The sequence below is a fragment of the Furipterus horrens genome, unplaced genomic scaffold, assembly GCF_987537825.1.
Source record: "Furipterus horrens unplaced genomic scaffold, mFurHor1.1.pri manual_scaffold_13, whole genome shotgun sequence".
In the NCBI taxonomy this organism is placed as follows: Eukaryota; Metazoa; Chordata; class Mammalia; order Chiroptera; family Furipteridae; genus Furipterus; species Furipterus horrens.
In genome coordinates, this window is record NW_028327183.1 from 58,014,070 (window position 1) to 58,034,225 (window position 20,156).

Sequence of the window (20,156 nt, forward strand, 5' to 3'; positions counted from 1 at the left end):
ACTTTGGTTCTGTAACGATAACGTGCACTGAACAGGGGCTGGCACCTAACGGGACGGGCTACAGTTGTTTTCTTGGCCCTCTTCCGCTTTACAACTCAATTGCCAGTCAGCATGGCGATGAGGATTCCTGCTGGACGCCGGATCTGTGCTGACGGGCCGCATCGTCTTTTCGCGCCTCCACCGAGGCCCCGCCTCCTCTGGGATTCCCCTCACCCTCGCTCTGCTCCGGGGCCGCCTTCACGTCTCCCTGCACCGCAGTCCTCTCACCTTCTGACCAAAGCGCCACCCTAACCCCAATTTCGCTCTCTGGTCTCTTGTCCGCACCCCACTTCCTAACGCAACGTGACCCCTGATACCCAACAAACCCCGCCCTGGAAACCTTATTGGCCAGGATGGTGCGGGGGCTTCTGGGACAGGCGCCCGCTCCCGCCCTCTGCTGTGGTTCCGGTACCGTAGGCCGCGCTCGCTCTGAGGGGAGGCGGCGCACGGCATTCTGGGAAGCGTTCCTGCTCCTCCAGCCGCGAAGGGCATCCCGTGCGCTCTGAGGGAGCAGGTCATTTCCCTGAAGGAGCCGCGCTGTGACTGCGGGTGCGCACAACGCAGACGCGGTAGTGGAGAGGCTGCGGATCCCCGCGGGTCCTGCGCGTGCTGGTGCTGCCGTGTGTGTGTTTGTGTGTCTGTTTGTCCCTGTAGCCGCTTCCTCAGGTCCCTCCAGGTCCCTCTGTGCCTACGTCTGTGATCGTTTCCGCCGTCGTTTCCGTCCGCGGGGACTGAGCCTGAGGCCCCATCCAGGCGTCCGCCGTGTCTGGTCTCCTCCTCCGCGCTTGTCTGCGCGCCTGGGGGTGAGTGTGTCTGTGCGTGCGGGTGCGTCTGTCCTGTCCGAGGTTCCCCCCGCGTGTGCACCTCCGCCTCTGTCTGCGGGGGTGGCTGCCGTGTGTGCGGTGCGTGTGGGGAGAACTCCCGAGAGCGTGGGGAAGGCTGCCCTCCTGCACAAGGGGCCTGGCAGAGCTGCCAGCCTGCCGGTCCCTGCCCACGGGCTTCCTGCCCTGAGAGCCTCACCTGGCCCGAGGGTGACAGGGCGTGGGTGGTGGCAAGGGGCGGGGCTGAGAAAGAGGTCAGAGACCCCCGCGCCATGCTGACCGGGGTGGATATTACATGGAGTGTGTGGGGTGCTCAGTGTATGGCTCTGGACATTTTATAGACCTCCCAGTAACTGAGGTAAGGACGCTCATTATCCCCAATATGGAGATGGGGAAACTGAGGCTCAGAGACTCAGTAAATCCCACAGCTGCATATTGAGGCATCAGTTTCTAGAGCCCCTACACTAACCATCTCACAGGTGGCAAATCCTTGTTTCTCCTTAGAACCAAAGGAAGGAAGGAAGGAAATGTCAGAAACTGTGGGCAGAGGAGGGAGAAACAGGAGCTGCCACCACCCCAGGCTCTGAGGCTACACTGGGTCAGCTCTCACCAGCCTTGTGCACATACCACTTCCAGGGCCACTGTGACTTACTGGCTTCCTTTAACTGAAGTAAAAATTAGCGTTGTGATTACACTGCTATAAGGAGAACTGTAGCCCACAATGGACTAAATTTCCTTTTTCTCTAGTAATTTTGAAATTAATGATGATAATTTCAGGGGCCCATACAGGTGTCAGGGTCCCTTGGACCACTGCGCGTGCCTCCTAGGTAAGTCGGCTCTGGTGCCCTCTCATAGTTAAAGTAGCCCATGTTGTTAGCCTTGCAGTGCAGGGATAGGCCACACATCCAGAATGAATATCTTTGTCAAAATTAAGTTCTGTTAAAGAAATAAGGTCACCTCACCCAGGGACATAACTTCGCTCCTTTTTCCTGGAGGTATTCTGGGATTTCAGGCTGGGTGCCTGGCCTTCTGTCCTATACAGGAATTGGTTTTTGGTTGGTTGATTGGTTGTTATTTGCTTTAGCGATACAGTGTTAAGGTGAACATCGTTCATAGGTTTATTGACTTTAGATAGAGAAGAGAGAAAGAGAAACATCAGTTATTTGCTTCCCTCACACTCCGACTTGGGCTAGGTGATGAATCCGGCAACCTAGGCCCTGGCCAGGAACCACGCATTGTACCTGACTCTTTTGTGTTCCAGACAACGCTCCAACCAACTGAGCCACTGACCAGGGGTGGACTGAGTTCTTACTGTGTGCCTCATGGCACCAGGCGCCCTGCTGATGATTGAGCCTCACAGGAACCCCATGAAATCTATCGTAGATGCTCAAGGTGGAGGCGGCGCTACAGTGTCTTATGGGTCCTGGGTTCAATAGTCAGACCCACTGACTGTCACTGGGTACCGTTCCTTCAGGCTATGGAACTAGCAGTGTGCGCATGTCTGTGTGTGTTGGGGAAGTGCACTGTATTGGTGTGACAGGTGCACTGAGCCGTTGGACCCAGATGAAGTCAGCCCAGCCCTAATGCCATCTTTGTCTTCTGTGTGTGCCTTATGTCTTTGGGCCTCAGTTTCCTCATCTGTGAAATGGAGTGAGTGGAAATAGTTCCCATCCTGTACAGTGTCATGAATATTAATTAAGATAATTTTTCAAGGCTTTGGATGCCATAGCTTCCCACACACACACACACGCATTCACCTTTAACCTGTGTACATGTCCCTGTCTGCCTGTCTCCAAGGTGTCTCTGTCTGTACTGTCTGCATTGTAAGGCAAACTTCAACCTGATTTCTTCCTGTGCCTTAGTCTTTCTCCCCCTTTGCACAGCCTGCCCATCCTCCAGTCACCATGGGCACTGGAAGGATGGTCACCCAGCCGCTGATCCTGAAGGCCCAGGTGAGTCATGTCACCCTTTCCCAGATCACTCCTAGCCTCAGTCTTCGAGGCAGGAAGGACTCTCTGGCACATGTGAGCCCCACACCTGGCCACAGGCCCAGAGCCCAGGCCTCAGGCCCTTTGTCCAGGAAATGTGTCTACCATAACAAGGTAGGTTACTGTGCTGATACGGACTTTTCTCAACCACATGGGACACATTAGCTCAGGAGTGACATATCCTACGCTGGGGCTCTGTGGAGATATTAGTAGACTCACCTAGAAGTAACATGTGAAACCTGTTCCACCTAGTGTGAAAGAGGCCTTGGACCGGACCTGCTGGATAGACAACCTTGAGTAATGGGCAGACAGTACTAAATGCCCAGTGGACAATCAGAGGATGGCCGTGGGGAGGGATCTGTGAACATTTGCAGCTGTCACCTTGAAGTTTTATGAATATTTAGCGGGTAGCTATGTTTGGTATTCTGTAAATTTCCTCGTATTCAAGAAATTCGTTATCATAAACATATATATATATCTTTCTCAGTAGGTTAAAGCATCATCTTACTAAGCCAAGGCTGAGGGTTTGATCCCTGGTCAGAGCACATAGGAGAAGAAATCAATGAATTCATCAATAAGTGAAAGAATATTCCTTTCTCTTTCTCAAATCAATAAATTACATATGTCCGTGCATAAATGTTTTCATGTTTTTCCTTAGCAGAGGTTATGTTCATTGAGTTTTACCCAGAGAGGAAGGGAGAAAAACACAGATGTAAGAGAGAAACATTGATCGGTTGCCTTTGCGCACGCCCCCACACTAGATCAAATAAATAACTATTTTATTTACGGCATAATCCTTCAAACAACTGAGACTCCTAGGTAGGGCAAGGAATAAACCTTCCCCTCCAGTTTGTATGATTTTTTTTTCCTTTTTCTTTTTTTACGTTTTTTATAATGACAGGTGGATCATCTGTGTAATGATTTTTTAAATATTTTAGACAGAGGTGAAGGGAGGGAAAAAGAAGAGGATAAGACAAAACAATGTGTGAAAGAAACATCAATGGGTTGCCTCTTGCATGCCCTCAACTGGGGAACTGGCCAACAACACAGGCATGTGCTGTGACTGGGAATCGAACAGTGACCCTTCGGTTCACATGGAATTCACTTCACTGATCCAGTACAACTTTTGCTGGGGTGGGTATTTTAAAGGTCTTTCAGAAGTCCCTATAGTTACGGGCTGGAACAGTTTATTTTCTCACCACAGTATGGCAGGGGCTACCACTCGTTCACTTTGGCGGTTGTTCCTTTCTTATTATGTATCAATATGTATAACAAGTGGGTTAAACTAACCTTGTGGTAGGAGACAGCTGATGTCACATCTCTTTCTGAGTAGAATCATTTGTGGTATTTGTGAGGTTTGAGTTTTAGGAAATGTTTATTTGCCAATTGGGCAGGGTGGCAAATTAAGGCTCTCTGCCTCCACCGCTCTGGGTCACTGGAAACTCGCTGTCCTGCAAGGTCTCGGGGTCACAGAGGAGAACAAAATTATCCAGGACACTGTCTTTTTTCTAAAAGGAGGAAAAATGGCAAATCTCTCTAGTGGAGAAGGGCGTTAAATATTTTCTCCTGGTCCCTTTTATCGAGGACAGGATTTGGGAGATAGAAGGTCAAGACTTGTGAATCATCAATAAGCTTTCAGACACTTGGGTTACAGTTGACAGTTACTGATTACAGATATCAATGTGAAGAACACAGTGACCACTGTCAGGGTCTGTTAAATATCCTGACGCAGTACTGACATCAGGTGCAAGGCTTCATACATTTTTAGGACACTCTGTTTATAGCTAACTTAGAGATAAGAAAAGCAGAGCAAGCTCTAAAGCATGATATACATTATTCAAATCCAGTTTCAATGGGAACTTCCTGAGTGGCCTTCAAGTCATGTCTGCCTCTCCCTTCCCGGTTTTCCCATCAAGTCTTATAGGCCTCCGGGGGGTAGGAGACAGGGGTCGCCTAGTTTGCGGCTGGGCTGCATTTACTGAAACCATACAAAACAGTTCCTAATAGCAAATTATTATATGCTTTGCTGGTCTACATTAATCTGATGGCTTATATTATTTTTAAGATTATTTATTTTGTGAGCGAGTGAAAGCGAGAAAGAACGAGAGAGAAACTTCGATCTGTTGCTCCCCACATGTGCCTTAGTTGGGACTGCTTCTTCATCCTTTGCGTGTACAGACAGTGCTACAACCAACTGAGCAATGTTCCATGGTAGAACATTTTCAAATAATGTAATCCAATATTTGGCTTTTGTGTCTGGCTGTTTGCACTGAGCTTCATGTTTTTGTTGTACATCTGTGATAACAGGTGTCCTTTTTCAGGATTCTATACTATTCCTTAATATAAGTAGACTATGTGATGTACATTTGGGTTGTTTCTACTCTGGTTGACATTGATAATACTGCTGTGAACATTCAAGGACCGTTTTGTGTTTGATCTTTTCATTTCTCTTGAGTGCAGTGGAAGAATTTATGTTTTCTTTCATAACAGTATATCAAACCATTTAAGATGTGATCCAATTTTTTTCTAAGGCAGCTGCACGACGATGTCTTCACTTTTACCTTCTGTGTTATGGTTGCTTCAGTTTCCTGCTTTACTAATATTGCTTAGGATTTTCCGATGCTTGTCATTTTCATGTGCTTGGGATAAAAGGGTTTGATTTTTTTTTGTTACTCTCTTAGGGCAATTACTTTCTGATTTTTCTAAAAATAGAACCTCCCCTGGCTGGGTTGCTAGGTTGTTGTAGCAGCATCTCATATACCAAAAGGTTGCAAGTTCAAATCTTACCTCAGAGTGGGTTCCAGAGGCAATAGGTTGAAGTTTCTCTCCTTCCTCTCTCTCAAATGAAGAAATATGCCTTCAGAACATAAAAAAAAGAAAGAAATTATTACCTGGGCTTCCCCTACCTTGAGTGGGACATAGCATCAAATAATAATAATATGAAATTAGTGTTGAGGATTAAAAGCCTATAGAACATGTATATGAAATGTTCAGTTAAAACGAAAAGAAGAGCAGTAGTTGCCATTACTGGGAGCTTCCAACAGCCATACAACACTGTGGAATCACACATGTGTGACCTCATTTACCCTCATAACAGGTACCAGGGGATGTTGTTTTTAGGAGATCTGTATATCAAACAAGCTCTGAAAGGTAGTCAGTTTCGAGGAGTAGATGGGGATGGCTCTAGGCACAGATATTAACCACCGACTGCCCTGGACTGCACCATCATCACGTGGTGATGGCCTTAGGACAGAGGAGGCCAGCGTGAGTCCAGAGTCTCTAGCGGGCACTCAAAACCCAGAGAGAAGGCCAGTAATTGAGGCCTCCTTTCCAGGAAGGTGAGCTGTGCGTGGTTCATGGTCAACGACAGATATGTTCCTCTGCTCTGGCGCCACAGACGGGGAGGCTTGAACTATAGGAATCAATTTGCCACAGTTCTGGGACCTGGAAGTTGGAACTGAAGGTGTCAGCAGGGCATTGCAGCCTCTGAGACACCTAGGAAGGGTCTGTTCCAGCCATGTGACGCAGCCTCTGCTGGTTCAGTGGCTTGTGGAACCATAACTCCTGTCCTCACATGATATATACCTGAGTGTGTGTTTCTGTGCAAAAATTTCCCCCCATTATAGGAACATCAGTCCTATTGCCTTAAAGGCCACACTTTACCAGTGTCACCTCATCTTCACTCTGTACACCTGCAATGACCTTGTTTCCAAATTAGGACCCATCCCGAGATATTAGAGGTTAGCACTTTGGCACAGGAAGTCAACACAAATCTCAACAAGCAACGTGGCTTACACTAAAACCCTGAACAGAGCAACTGCCTATTGAGTGACAGGTGTCATTACTGCTGTAGTAACATCATTGTCATCATGTCTTTGTCCACAGAGTCCTGGCCCACTTCATCAGGCACAGGGTCACAGTGTCTGCATCCTAAGTGCTTCACACTGCTGTATAAGCCTCAGATCTTGACCATCCTGTCCCTACCTGTAATGTCCCTCCAAGGCCCCCACCACAGACCACACCTTCCAGCTTTCCGGACACTCCTTGAGATGCCAAAGTTAATGTACTTCTCATGATGGCATTGAGCAGATTGAGTCCCGTATACGGGTTTTTGTCTGACAAGTATGAGGTCATATTTCATTGAGTATCAACTTGGAGCCCTCTCATGATTAGTGACATTTGAGTATTTTTCATTTTTCTGTTGGCCATGTGTGTTTCCTTTTTGGATAATTGTCTATTCAGGCCCTTACCCATTGTTTAATGGAGTTGTTGGGCTTCCTGGTCAACAGCCCCATAGTTTATTTGTCCATCCGAGGACAATCCAGTTCACTTAGAAACCGAAGACACAGCGTGGTCAGGTCCTTCAAAGCTCTGCACCCTGCAAACACCACGTCATATGCATCCTGTGTGCCTTCCTGATCTTTTCGGCTCTTCTGGCTATGTCGCCCAACCCCTGTGAGGAGTCCCTGCGGTGACTGGTGTGCGCTTCTTCTCACAGGGCTCGGTGACGTTCAGGGATGTGATGGTGGATTTCACCCAGGAGGAGTGGCAGCAGCTGAAGCCTGCACAGAAGGACCTGTACAGAGATGTGATGATGGAGACCTACTGGAACCTGGTCTCACTGGGTAAGGGGCATCTTCGCCATGTTACAGACCACCTGTCCATCACTTTAGGATGATACAAAAATAAAAAACATGCACAAATCTGACGAGGTAGTGCTCAGGATACTCGAGGCTAAAAATAAACCACATAGGTAATGAAGTGGGGAAGAGTATATACCACATGCGTAACATTTAGAGGATTGTAAATATGTAAAAACCTCCTCAGAATAATGAGAAAAATACGTGAATGATTGAGAGATGGACCAAGGTTATGAGTATACTATTCATATGTATAGAAAGGGGCATAGTTACACTTCTTAAAGATTTTTAAAACACTAATCATAGAAGTACTAATTTAATTACAGAAATACAATTCTTACCCATGAAGTGCGCAGACATTAATAGGAGAATATTCCCAGCTGGACGTGGCACAGTTAGTTGTACTTTGTCTGTACCCCCGAAAGTTGCAAGTTAAATTCACTGTCAGGGCACATACCTAGGTTCGAGTTTGATCCTCATGCAGGGCACATACGGGAGGCAACTGATCATTGTTTCTCTCTCTCCTCCTCTCCCCCTCCCTCTCTAACCGCTGCGCCTCTCTCACTTTCCCTCTCTCCTCCTTTCCCCATTTTGCCCCTCTAACATCTCCCTTTCTCCCCCTCTCACTCTTGGTTCCCATTCCCTTTCTCCCTGTCTTAAGTGTATTTTGGGTGAGGATTTAGGAAAAGAAAACAGTAACAGCTTCCTGTGATACGATGTTCTAGGAAAGGGACTCTTCATTTTAGGAGCATAAAGTACAGCTCTTTGGGCAGACAGTTTGGTATTATCAACCAAATATAAACGATTCCATTTCTGGGATATATCCATTTATAATTTACCAATAAGTGCAGAATTTTCAGAGGAAGAAAAAGCAAGAGCAATGCCCTGCACGTTCATCTACAGACTGACTGAACGTATCAGGGTGTATCAGTTCAGTGGAAATACGACGTTCTCCAAAGATGAGCACTTTTTGTGGTCACTGACAGAGAAGGAGGTCCTGCGACAATATTGTTCAGGAAAAACACTAACTTTCAGAGGTAGAGTATGGGTCCATTTCTTTAAAGCACTTCAGGAAGTTTAATTGATCTACAATTAACTGCCCATACTTGATTTGAACAATTTGATGCATTTTGACATTTATGTTGACCTGGGAAGTACTCATTGCGATGCAGCAGAGTTGTCCAGTAACCCCAAGAATTTGTTTTTCCTGTCACACAGCTTTATTCCCCTAGTGACCAGTGGTCTACTTTATGTCACTGTTATTTAGTTTGCCTCTTCTAGACGGTTATATATATGGGATTATGTAGCCCGTACTCCTGTTTTGTTTTGTTTTTTTCTTTTACTTCTTACCCTTGGGATCACTTTTTTCAGGATCACAGTGATGCAGGGAAGAGACTTCCATGAGGGAGTTTCCTTTCCAACATAGGATGGACAGAGAAGGCCTCTCTATGGGAACACAGGCTCACTGGGGCCTCAGGATAACTGCTCATGAGAAGGCCCGGGGAACAGCAGTGCCAAGGCCCTGAGGCTGGAAGCACTGGGCTTGGACAAGGACATCAAAGGGAAACAAAGAAGGGTGATAGTGGATGGCAGAAAGCAATCACGGGAAAGGAAGACATTGTTTGTGATCACCATGCACTAGGAGGGTGCTGCTGGAAGGTTTGGTCTGACACCTGACATTTTCTTCCCATTCAGTGGACTGTGCATTGTAAGAGTGCGCTCTGCATTGGCACAAGGGGTGATGGGTAGTTCTGGTGCAGTTCACGGGGTTTCATATGAGGTGACCTTTCTTAACTGTGTGAGGTTAGTTGGGAAGGGGTAAGTCAAGCATGACTACTAAATCTTACTTTTTAATTTAAATTTTTCATTTTCTTAGTGATCGCAAAACTTATGGAACATAAAATTGACCATTGAACTGTGTTCATGAGTACGGTTCCATGTCATGAAGTACATTCACATTAAGTTCAACTGTCACCACCATCCACCTCCAGAACTCATAATCCTCCATGGACAGACAATCTGTCCCCTCTAAACAGCAGATCCCCATCCCCCTACTCGAATCCCGGCACCCAGGTCCTACTTTCAGTCTATCAATTTGATGATTCCACTTACCTCATACAAGTGGAATCATATGGTGTTGGTCATTTGTGTCTGACTTACATTTCTACATCTCTGATGGGACTCTGTTATTTGGGAGGAAAGGTTCCAAAGTCACAGGTCTTGCATGCAGTGCATTAGCTTTGAGATGCCCAAGACGGGAGCCTCATGGTCCTTGGATCATTCCTCAGCAGAGCTCAGACAGGAGGTCCTGATAGGGAATCCATTTAGGTGGTGTCAGCAGATGAGACTGAACTCCAGGGTCCCGTGATTTGGGGGACTGGTCTCAAACTTGGGTGTTGTGGGGCCAGTGTGGCGTTCAATGGGGGAAGGAGACTGCTGTTTCCCATTTCCACTTTTTCGACTGCCTTCTTGGAAGGAGGGCTCCATATGGCAGGATCTTCACTATTTCAATGAGATTATTGTGTAAGATTTCACAGTTTTTAATCATTGGGTAGAACTGTGAGGTCCATGTCTAGACTCAGGACAGCCCCAAACTGGAAACAGAGATTGAGGACCCCACAGGACACACACAGGAAGGGACTGGAGCTGCTGTGGTCAGTAGTGAAGGACAAGTGTGCAAAGAGGAGTGTGAGGAGTCAGCAGTCAAGGCCACGCCTCTCCTGAGCAGCGTAAGTTGTGCAGAGGTTGATTGGGTACACAGGACTATGAACACATCCACATGAGTGTCGCTTGTTATTTTATCCTTTTTAATAAAAGCGGGTGGTTTGAGAAGCACAGCTAGATAGGAGAGTTAGGATGAGGCCTGCAAGTGAGGAGCCGGGTGCGGTGAACACTCTCTGGGTTAGCGGGAGCCTTGCATCCGCCCTCCAAGCCCTCCTTTCTCCTCTTTCTCTCCACATATCTCTATGCCCATCTCTGAGCTCCACTGGCTGCCTTTGCACCCACTCCCAAGGGGACCTTTCTTGTTCTCTGCTCACCTCCCTCAGCCTCACTGTTTCAGCTCACTGCTTCCCTTCTGCGGTCCCCACGACAGGTTGTTCCCTACTCTCAGGCTGTTCTTTGTCATGTCTCAGCGTTGTTAACTGCACGTATGCCATCCTCTCTTCCCGCCCCAACCCCTCAGACTTGGAGAGTAGACCTGACCTGAAAGAATCAGACCCACAGGAAGACATTTTGGAAGACATACCCTGTGGTGCAATGGTGGCAGAAGGAACTACGAGGGATAGTACCTGGGGTTGTGCCTATGAAGGAGTGGAAACACACAGTGACCCACTGGGATGTCGACAGGGGAGACCAGGGACCTGTCTGTGGCATTTAGACACGTCCCAAGCATTAGTCCCTCGAAGTCATGAATTTAAGGCATTTGCTCAGCAAAGCCCCTTCTCAACGCAACCTAGATCTGAAGGATGGAGAGGATTAGGGATACACCCGTCCGCCATGCCAAGGAAGAACTCACGTGCTTCAAGACTCAGTTCCCCTACCAAACATCTCTCAGTGACAAAGTCCTATGTGTGTGGGGACTGCGGCAAGGATTTTGGCTATAACTCATTCCTGAGGAACCACCAAAGAATCCACAGTGGGGAGAAGCTCTTCTCCTGTAGTAAGTGTGGAAAGAAGTTTTCCTGGCTGTCGGGCCTCAATGTCCACCAGCGCATGCACACCGGGGAAAAGCCATACACATGCCAGGACAGTGGCAAGGCCTTCACCCAGAACCATACACTGACATTGCACCAGAGTATGCACAGTGGGGTGAAGCCATACACTTGTGAGGACGGTGGCAAGGCCTTCCCACAGAGTGGGAATGTCATCCTGCACCAGAGGATGCACACTGGGAAGAAACCGTACATCTGCGAGTACTGTGGCAAGACCTTTAGTCAGAACAAGTACCTCATTGTTCACCAGAGGACTCACACTGGGGAGAAGCCATACACATGTGAGGACTGTGGCAAGACCTTCCGGCAGATTGGGACTTTCATCCATCACCACAGGACGCACACTGGGGAGAAGCCATACACCTGCGAGGACTGTGGAAAGGCCTTCCGGCATAGTGGGAATCTCATCCTACACCAGAGGACGCATACCGGGGAAAAGCCGTACATCTGCGAGGACTGTGGAAAGGCCTTCAGCCGGAGCAGTAACCTCATCTTGCACAGGAGGACACACAGTGGGGAGAAGCCATACACATGTGAGGACTGTGGCATGGCCTTCCGTAAGAGTGCGAATCTTACACAGCACAGGAGGACACACACTGGAGAGAAGCCATACACATGCAAGGACTGTGGCAAGGCCTTCTGCCGTAACAGGGACTTCATGCTGCACCAGAGGACGCACACCGGGGAGAAGCTGTACACATGCAAGGAATGTGGCAAGGCCTTCAGCCAGAACAGGAAACTCATCCTGCACAGGAGGACGCACAGTGGGGAAAAGCCGTACACATGCGAGGACTGTGGCAAGACCTTTGCCCGGAAAGATTACCTCAGCATACACCACAGGACACACAGCGGAGAGAAGCCTTACACATGTGGGGACTGTGGAGTGACCTTCACCTGGAAACGGAGCCTCAGCACACACCAGAGGACACACTGTGGAAAACCATTATGCATGTGGGGATTCCAGAAGCGGCCTCACACGGAATGAGAGCCTCAGCGTACAGCAGAGGACGCACACCAGGGAGCAACCATCGTTTACAGGGATTACAGAAAACGCTTCAGCAAGAAAGGGAATCTTGTTCTGCATCAGAGGTTTCACATGAGGGAGAAGCCTTTCTTGTGCACCACACGTGGGAAGCAGGTCACCTATCAGTGGAGCCTCCCCATCCACCAGCACATGAACACATTGGAAAACCCTTACATGTGTGAGGACTGGGGCAAGGCCTTCAGCCAGAACCAGAAACTCATCCTGCACCAGAAGACGCACACTGGAGAGAAGTCATACAATTATGAGAACTGTTGCAAATCTCTCAGCCAGAACAAAAACCTCATCCTGCACCAGAGGACACGCACTGGGGAGAAGCCATACACTTGTGAGAGCTGTTGCAAATCTTTCAGCCAGAACAAGAACCTCATCCTGCACCAGAGGACACGCACTGGGGAGAAGCCATACACATGCCCAGACTGTAGGCAAGGTCCTCACCCAAAACATGCACCTTGTCCTGCAGTAGAGGGCACACACTGGGGAGAAGCCATAGGTGTGTCAGGACTGTGGCAAGGGCTACACACAGAACCAGAGCCTTATCATACACCAGAGGACACACACCAGAGAAACTACGCGTACAGACACTGCGGAAAGGCATTCACACAGAATAAGATCCTCATCAGGCACCAGAGGACGCAAACTGGGGAGAACCCATAATGTACAGGGACTGGCAAAACCTACAACGAGAACAGCAGCCTCATTGTTCACCAGCAGACACACGCTGCAGACAAGCGTTATGCATGTGGTGTCTGTGGAAAGGCCCTCAGAGAGAAGAACCTAAAAGCACACGAGAGGTTGCACACTGGGGAGAAACGGTACATGTGCAGGGTCTTTGGCAAGGCCTCGGTTTGGAAAGATTACCTCGGCGTACACAAAAAGATACACAGCGGCAAGAAGCATTTATACCTGTGGGGACTGTGGAAAGGCCTCCACATGGAAGGGGAGCCTCAGAGAATACACTGCGGAGAAGCCTTATGCACGTGGGGATTTCGGAAAGGGCTTCACATGGAACAAGAGTCTCAGCGTACAAAAGAGGACGCACACCAGGGAGAAACCATCGTGTACAGGGACTACAGAAAAGGCTTCAGCTAGAAAGGCAATCTTGTTCTGCACCATAGGTTACACATCAGGGAAAAGCGTTTCTTGTGCACCACGTGTGGGAAGCAGTTCCACTATCATTTGAGCCTCCCCATCCGCCAGAACGTGTACACAAGGGAAAATCCTTACATGTGTGAAGACTACGGAAAGGCTTTCAGTTGTAACTCATCCCTTAAGAGCCACCGACTAATTCACTCCAGGAAGAAGCCCTACTTGGGACAGATATGTGGGAAGCAGTTTGGCTGGCCTTCTAAACTCCCCATCCACCAGTGTGTGCACACCAGGGACATGCTGTTTGCATGCAGAGACTGCAGCAAAGTCTTTTGCCAGAACATGAACTTCATACTGCTCTAGATTAAAGCACATATGAAGAAGCCATGTGACTGAGTGGAGTTCTGCAAGGCTCTTAACTCACCCGAGAAGAAGCTCTAAGGATGCACTCCAGGTAGAATTTCATCCCACATGCTCTGTGCTGGAAGCAGATCAACTGAACTTCATGCCTCACCATCTATACACCAGTGTATGCATGCCTAGGACAAGCCATATGTGTACAGGGACTGCGGAAAAGACTTCAGCCAGAAGATGCCTTCATCCTGCTACAGGGGATGGACCCTGAGGAGAAGCGCTTCTCATGCACATATGTGGAAAGCAGGTCATCTGGCAGTTTACCTTCACTATCCAGGAGCATGTGCACAACCTGTAGAAGCCCTAGGAGTACTCCATCTGCCAGATGCACTTTACAAGACGCTCGTCACTGACGATCCACCAGCATCACGACCTCAACAAGCATGGACAGACCTTTTTTAGGCACTTGTTACTTACCCTCCATCACAGTATCCACACTGGAGAGAAGCCGTACGTGTGTGGCAAGTGCAGGAATGCCTTCAGCTGGAACATTAACATGAACACTAGAAGAGCATGCACACATAGCAGTGGGTGCGTTGCATCTGAGAATCCACACCCAAGGTGTTGTTTCTGAGCCCCTGAGCCTGCGCCAGACTTGACATTGGAGCCCACAGGTAGGACTATAGAGAAGTCCTTCCCAGATGGGTCTCGGGAACGTCATCGCTGGGGAGAGGCCACGCCATGCACCATGCTCACGAGCTGCTTCCAAGTCATCTGTAGGGCCGCATGGAGGGCAAGGCCCCCAACACATATAGTGTCTGGGGACATGGCTGGGGCACTGTAGCTCCACACTGAGATTTAGTAAAGTGTTCTAAGAGCTTGGACAACGCATTAGGTGTCTGTTGGCCCCCGTGTCCTACAGAGTAAATAAGAGAGGGAGGAGATAGGAAGGAGCGAAGGTGGGCTCCATGGAAACATTCTCGTATTGTCACACAGGCCTAAGTCTAGTCAGAGGTCAGCTTGTGACCATCTGGGTTTCCTTGTTTTCCCCACATCCACTCTACAGTTTTCCTGCAACAGAAGTTGCCAAGTGGTCATAAAGAAAAAATTTATTCAGTGTTATGAAGTAACAATGATGACTTCAGTTGCCAGTGTTTCTCACAGTCAAATATTTTATTTAAATACATCTTAATAATAGATACCCATGTTTATTTTAAACAGTTGTCAAGTGCAAAAGCTACAGGTAGCAGCTGTCCTTTCAAAACGACTGTCAATATTTGGGGGGAGTGGTTTTGTGACCACAGGAAACTACAAAGCCTGCCCCAGCTATGAGGCCACATTTCCCTCTCAGCCCTGGATTCCTGGCTTGGGAATGGTCAGACAAAAAGTTGGGCCCAGAACTCAAGTTTCAGAGATATTGGAAGGACACCCCCTGGAGAAACCCTGCACCACGGCCCCCTCCCCATAGGGCTGTTACAGTTAACAGGAGAACAGTCCTCTCTCAGATCACAGTGTATACTTCACCCACTGCGTGCGCCCTAGAATTGTGAAAATAAAAAGTACCTTCAGTCTGGCAGGAGTATTATCCAATCTATGCCTGACCCTCAACTTAATTCATGGTATACTTACTATTATTGATGATGAAAGCAATTGTTATTACTAATATGAAAATGGTGCTCTGTTTACAACCAAATACCTAAAGTGTTTGTTAATAAATGGGTAATTAATTACTACTCACAGCCTTATTATTTTTTATTTCTCCAGAGGATACCAAGACACAAATCCCTAATACTCTGCATAAGGAAATTCTTGAGGAAAGTGAATCAGCCCAAGGGACTCACTGGAGGGTGCAAGGTGGGAGGGGCTTAACTCGCCTTCATTGGGAAGAGATCTGTGTTTCTTTGTGTTACTTAGAGGTCACACCCACCTCCCCTTGCTTGGTCCTGGTGGGCGGGGCACAGCAGGAGGGGAAGAAGCAGAGGGTAGAAGAAGAAGTGATGAAGGAAAGAAACTCCCTGATGCACTGACAAGATCAGTAACAAACAAGTGATTGATCGGAACGGGTTGGGAGCAGGAACTCTGGCACATCTGCCTTATTCAAACCCCAGCTCTGTGCTTTGACCAGTGCGGTCATTTCCTGAGCCTCAATGTCTTCCTCTGTAAGATTAAGAAAATACACACTATAGGGGTGTGCGGGTTCACTGAGCTAACTCACATGTGGTTCCTGCAACAAGGCCTGGGACCGGCTGTAACTGAGCAAACTGGGTTTCCGCTGCTTGGTGCCTTTAATGCACATGACCCAACTGTTTGTGTTGAAGGCAACAGTTTTTTATTAATAGGGTTGCAGCCTTTGAGGGGCTGAGGGCACTCCTGCTCTGAGCCCTTCTCACACGAGACCCAAAACCTCCCTTGCTCCCCAAGACTACAAGCTAAAACCATGCCCAGAAGTTCCCCACTGCCTCATCTGTCCTTAAGCATGTTATACAAATAGATCTCCATCCTGACTGGAATGTGCACTTGTGGGTTTCATAGTCAGTTTCATCTGGCAGCAGCTCTCAGGATGTGCGGTCTGTGCTCAGGCTCCATATAGGAGTCCAGAAACCGTGTGCCGTGCTACACTGGATCATGGTGTCCCAGATGCTGGATCCCAGGGAGGCAGAGGTGCCTGCATGAGACCCTGTCTGCAGGAGTGGGCTTCCATCGTTGTGGGGTCTAAGCCTAGGTCGGCCCTCCATCTCCTGATCCCAGGAGTGCTCTGATCCATATGGGGAGCTGTGCCAGAGGCCCAGAATGTGCCAAAGCCCAGAGAGAGAGAGAGCTTACACCAAGTTGCAAGGCAAGAGAGTAACTTCTTACCAAGTTCCTGTTACAGAGCAGGAGGGATAGAGTGTGTGAGAGCTTGCCTTATCTTTCGGAAGCTTTCCCAAAATACCCGATGCTCAGGAAGCCTGTGGAGTGTCCAGCCTTTCCCGTGGGTCCTTCAGTGTTCGCCATTTATGTCAGTGCCGCAGTGTGTCTAACCACCTTTCTGCTGCCATCTTTACTCAGCGCAAAAGTTTCCCAGTCTCGCACAGGGTTGTGTGAGAGGCAACCACACAATAATGTTTCTTTCCCTTTCTCCCTTCCCCACTGTCTGAAAATAAATAAAATCTTTTTAAAAAACACTATGCCACCATCTCCTTGGGCACCATTCCCAGTCCCCTGCCTTATTGCAGGAATTGCGGGAACGATGGGGGTTCTTGTTGTTCTGCTCCACACAATGAACACAGTTAACATTACCCCTCCCCTAATTACAATGCTGAATGTGTATCAGACATTCCTGTGATATATGCAGATGGAATGACTCAGCACCAAAGCCAGGTCTATGGGGAAAGTGTTCAGTTCCATGGACAGCTCAGCCGGCCCAGGTCACACCCAGGTACAGGTCCATCTGAAATGAGGTTTGGCCCTGACCTGCTGGCTCAATGGTGGAGCATCGTCCTGTGCACCAAAATTGCCCTTTCCAATCCAGGTCAAGGCACATAACCTAGGTGTTAGATTCGATTCCAAAACAGGTGCCTATGGCAAGCAACCTATGGATTTTACTCACATCAATGTTTCCCTTTCTCTTCCTCTCTAAAATCAATAAACATATCCTATCCTGAACACTAAAAAAGGAAGAAAACAGTCATTAATTGCTGACTAAGGCGGCTGCAGTTGGCATTCTCGTGGTCATTGAGACATTCAGCAAATGCTTTTGCACTTGGCGTTGTGGTTTATTTGTAAGAGGGCCCCAGCCTAGAGACCTCTTTCCCACCCCAGTTCACCCACTTCCCACTCATGTGACCCCGTCTTTTGTGTCACTGTCCGCCGTCTCGGAACTGGCTTGGTTGTGTGGATCAAATGAGTTTGTGCATATTAATGGCCAGATCACTGAAGCAAGGAGAGGAGAGGAACCAAAGGGGCCACCAGAGGAAATCTCTAATGGAACTGGCTTTGATGAGGTAGAGGGCGGTATTGCGTTGCCTGGGTAACAGAGCTCTGCGGCAGGTGGAGCATCGTATCCTGGAGGCAGATTTCCCTGCTGGGAAGTCCTTCCTACCGGCTTCTGGTACCTTATAGAGGATAGGAACAAGGAAATAAGGCACCTGCATCATAGAGGTCATAAAGGAGCCGCGCAGTTTGGCGTGGGGTGATGTGCTGGTGATCAGCCTGTCAGTATTACCTGTAAAAGAAATCCATTGGTCGCGGTGCACACTCCCGCAGCACCCAGAACATTCTGAAATTAAGGGGCCATTCAGCCCGCCCACACCTGAAACTATTACGAAGTCAGGGAAAGGAAGAGACGCCCTCTTGCCCACCCTCCGAAAGTACTACCCGGTGAGTGCGCTGGACCTGGTGGCCCTGGAAGCGGCCGGGCGGACGACGGGGCCTGCACGTCCCAGGTGGGAGCCCGAAAGCAGCCAGTTGCCGGTAGCGAGCTGAGCGGCCTGGGTGACTGCTCCGCGTCCGCCTGCGGCTCTCAGAGGACAGCACCTTATACGGGAGCGGGGGAGCTGCACACTGACTTCTGGCCTGGCTGGGTTTTTCCTCGGGTTTCCGTAGCGAGGGGCTCTGAGAGGAGTCTGCCATCATCCCCGACGCAGGAGCATCTCAGCGAAAATCCTCTTTCTTTTCCCACCGGCTGTGTCTGTAGAGCTTCCGAACGTGAGCGCGGAAAGCGGATCCCCCACTTTGGTTCTGTGACACTAACGTGCACTGAACAGGGGCTGGCACCTAACGGGACGGGCTGATACATGTTTTCCTGCGTCTCTTCCGCTTTACAACTCTATTGCCAGTCAGCATGGCGATGAGGGTCAGTGCTGGATGCCGGACGTGTGCTGAGGGGCTGCAGCAGCTTTTCCTGCCTCCACCGAGGCCCCGCCTCTTCTGGGATTACCATCCCTCCCCCTCGATCTGCACCTCGGACGCCTTCACGTATCTCTGCACCGCAGTCTCCTTATCCTCCGACCAACCGATCCCTCCTGCCTCCCATCCCGTTCTCTAGTCTTCCGTTCGCACCCCGGTTCCTTGCGCAACGTTCCCCCTGATACCCAACAAACTCTGTTCGGTACCTTCTCGGCCAGGGTCGCACGGGGGCTTCTGGGACAGGCGCCCGCTCCCGCCCCTGCTGTGGTTCCGGGACCTTAGGCCGCGCTCGCTCTGAGGGGAGGTGGCGCACGGCATTCTGGGAAGCGTTCCTGCTCCTCCAGCCGCGAAGGGCAGACCGTGCGCTCTGAGGGAGCCGGTCATTTCCCGGAGGGAACCGCGCTGTGACTCCGGCTGCGCACCAGGCGGCCGCGGTAGTGGAGAGGCTGCGGATCCCCGCGGGTCGTGCGTGTGGAGGTGCTGCCGTGGCTGTATGTGTGCGTCCGTGTGTCCGCTCCTGTCTGGTTTCCCCGGGTCCCTCTGTGAGCGCGTCCGCCGTCGTTTCCGTCCGCGGGGACTGAGCCTGAGGCCCCATCCAGGCGTCCACCGTGTCTGGTCTCCTCCTCGGCGCCTGTTTCCGCGTCTGGGGGTGAGTGTGTCTGTGCGTGCGGGTGCGTCTGTCCTGTCCGAGGCTCCCCCCGCGTGTGCCCCGCGCCTCTGTCTGCGGGGGTGGCTGCGGTGTGTGCGGTGTGTGGGGGGGACCCTCCGAGAGCGTGGGGCAGGCTGCCCTCCTGCACAGGGGGCCTGGCGGAGCTGCCCGCCTGCCGGCCCCAGCCCACGGGCTTCCTGCCCTCGGAGCCTCACCTGGCCGTGGGGGGGTGGGGCGTGGGTGGTCGCAAGGGGCGGGGCTGAGAAAGAGGTCAGAGACCCCGCCCCATGCTGACGGGGTGGGTTGTTGAGGGCCTGTGTGGGGTGCTCAGGGTATGGCTCTGGGCTTGTTATAGGCCTCCCAGTAACTGTGAGGTAGGGACCCTCACCAGCCTCAATATGCAGACAGGGAAACTGAGGAACAGACTAAGTGAATCCCCCAATTCCACACCCAGGGATCCAGGATCCTGAGCCCGTATACTAACTACCTCACAAATAGCAATTCCTTGTTTCCGCTTATAACCAAAGGAAGGAAGGAAATGTCAGAAAGCTTGGGCACAGGAGGAGGATCAGGAGCTGCCACCACCCCAGACTCTGAGGCCACACTAGGGTCAGCTGTCACCAGCCTCGTGCACATGCCACTTCCAGGGCCACTTTGACTTATGGCTTCCTTTAAACGTCATAGAAATTAGAATTGTGATTGCACTGCTATAAAGACAACTGTAGCCCAGACTGGTCTAAATTTCCTTTTTCTCTAGTAATTTTGAAATTAATGATGATAATTTCAGGGGCCCCTACAGGTGTCAGGGGCCCTTGGACCACTGTACCTCCTGGATAAGTCAGCTCTGGTGGCATCTTGTAATAAAAGGATCCCATGTTCTTAGCCTCGCATTGCAAGGACAGGTCACACGTCCAGAATGAATATCTTTGTCTAA

The 20,156-nt window shown here is 49.7% G+C and overlaps 1 protein-coding gene and 1 long non-coding RNA gene across 4 annotated transcripts; one reads left to right on the forward strand and one right to left on the reverse strand.

The window, feature by feature from the left end:
- Positions 1-552: 552 nt before the first annotated feature.
- On the forward strand, positions 553-12,476 carry LOC149995614 (uncharacterized). 2 transcript variants are annotated; one of them, XM_090260338.1, is made up of 4 exons: positions 553-588; positions 2,744-2,812; positions 7,347-7,473; positions 10,673-12,476. In XM_090260338.1, the coding sequence occupies exons 2-4, from the start codon at positions 2,765-2,767 to the stop codon at positions 12,184-12,186; spliced, it is 1,689 nt and encodes a 562-aa protein (XP_090116464.1). In that variant the 5' UTR covers positions 553-588; positions 2,744-2,764; the 3' UTR covers positions 12,187-12,476. The 2 variants fall into 2 exon arrangements, with proteins under 2 accessions (XP_090116464.1, XP_090116463.1); XM_090260337.1 differs by lacking the exon at positions 553-588 and having other exon boundaries at positions 2,705-2,812.
- A 4,941-nt stretch (positions 12,477-17,417) lies between these two features.
- LOC149995615 (uncharacterized) lies at positions 17,418-18,922 on the reverse strand. 2 transcript variants are annotated; one of them, XR_016507672.1, is made up of 2 exons: positions 18,780-18,922; positions 17,418-17,780 (listed from the first exon to the last, which is right to left on the reverse strand). It is a non-coding gene; the product is annotated as an uncharacterized LOC149995615 (long non-coding RNA). The 2 variants fall into 2 exon arrangements; XR_016507671.1 differs by having other exon boundaries at positions 17,418-17,890.
- Between the last annotated feature and the right edge of the window lie 1,234 nt (positions 18,923-20,156).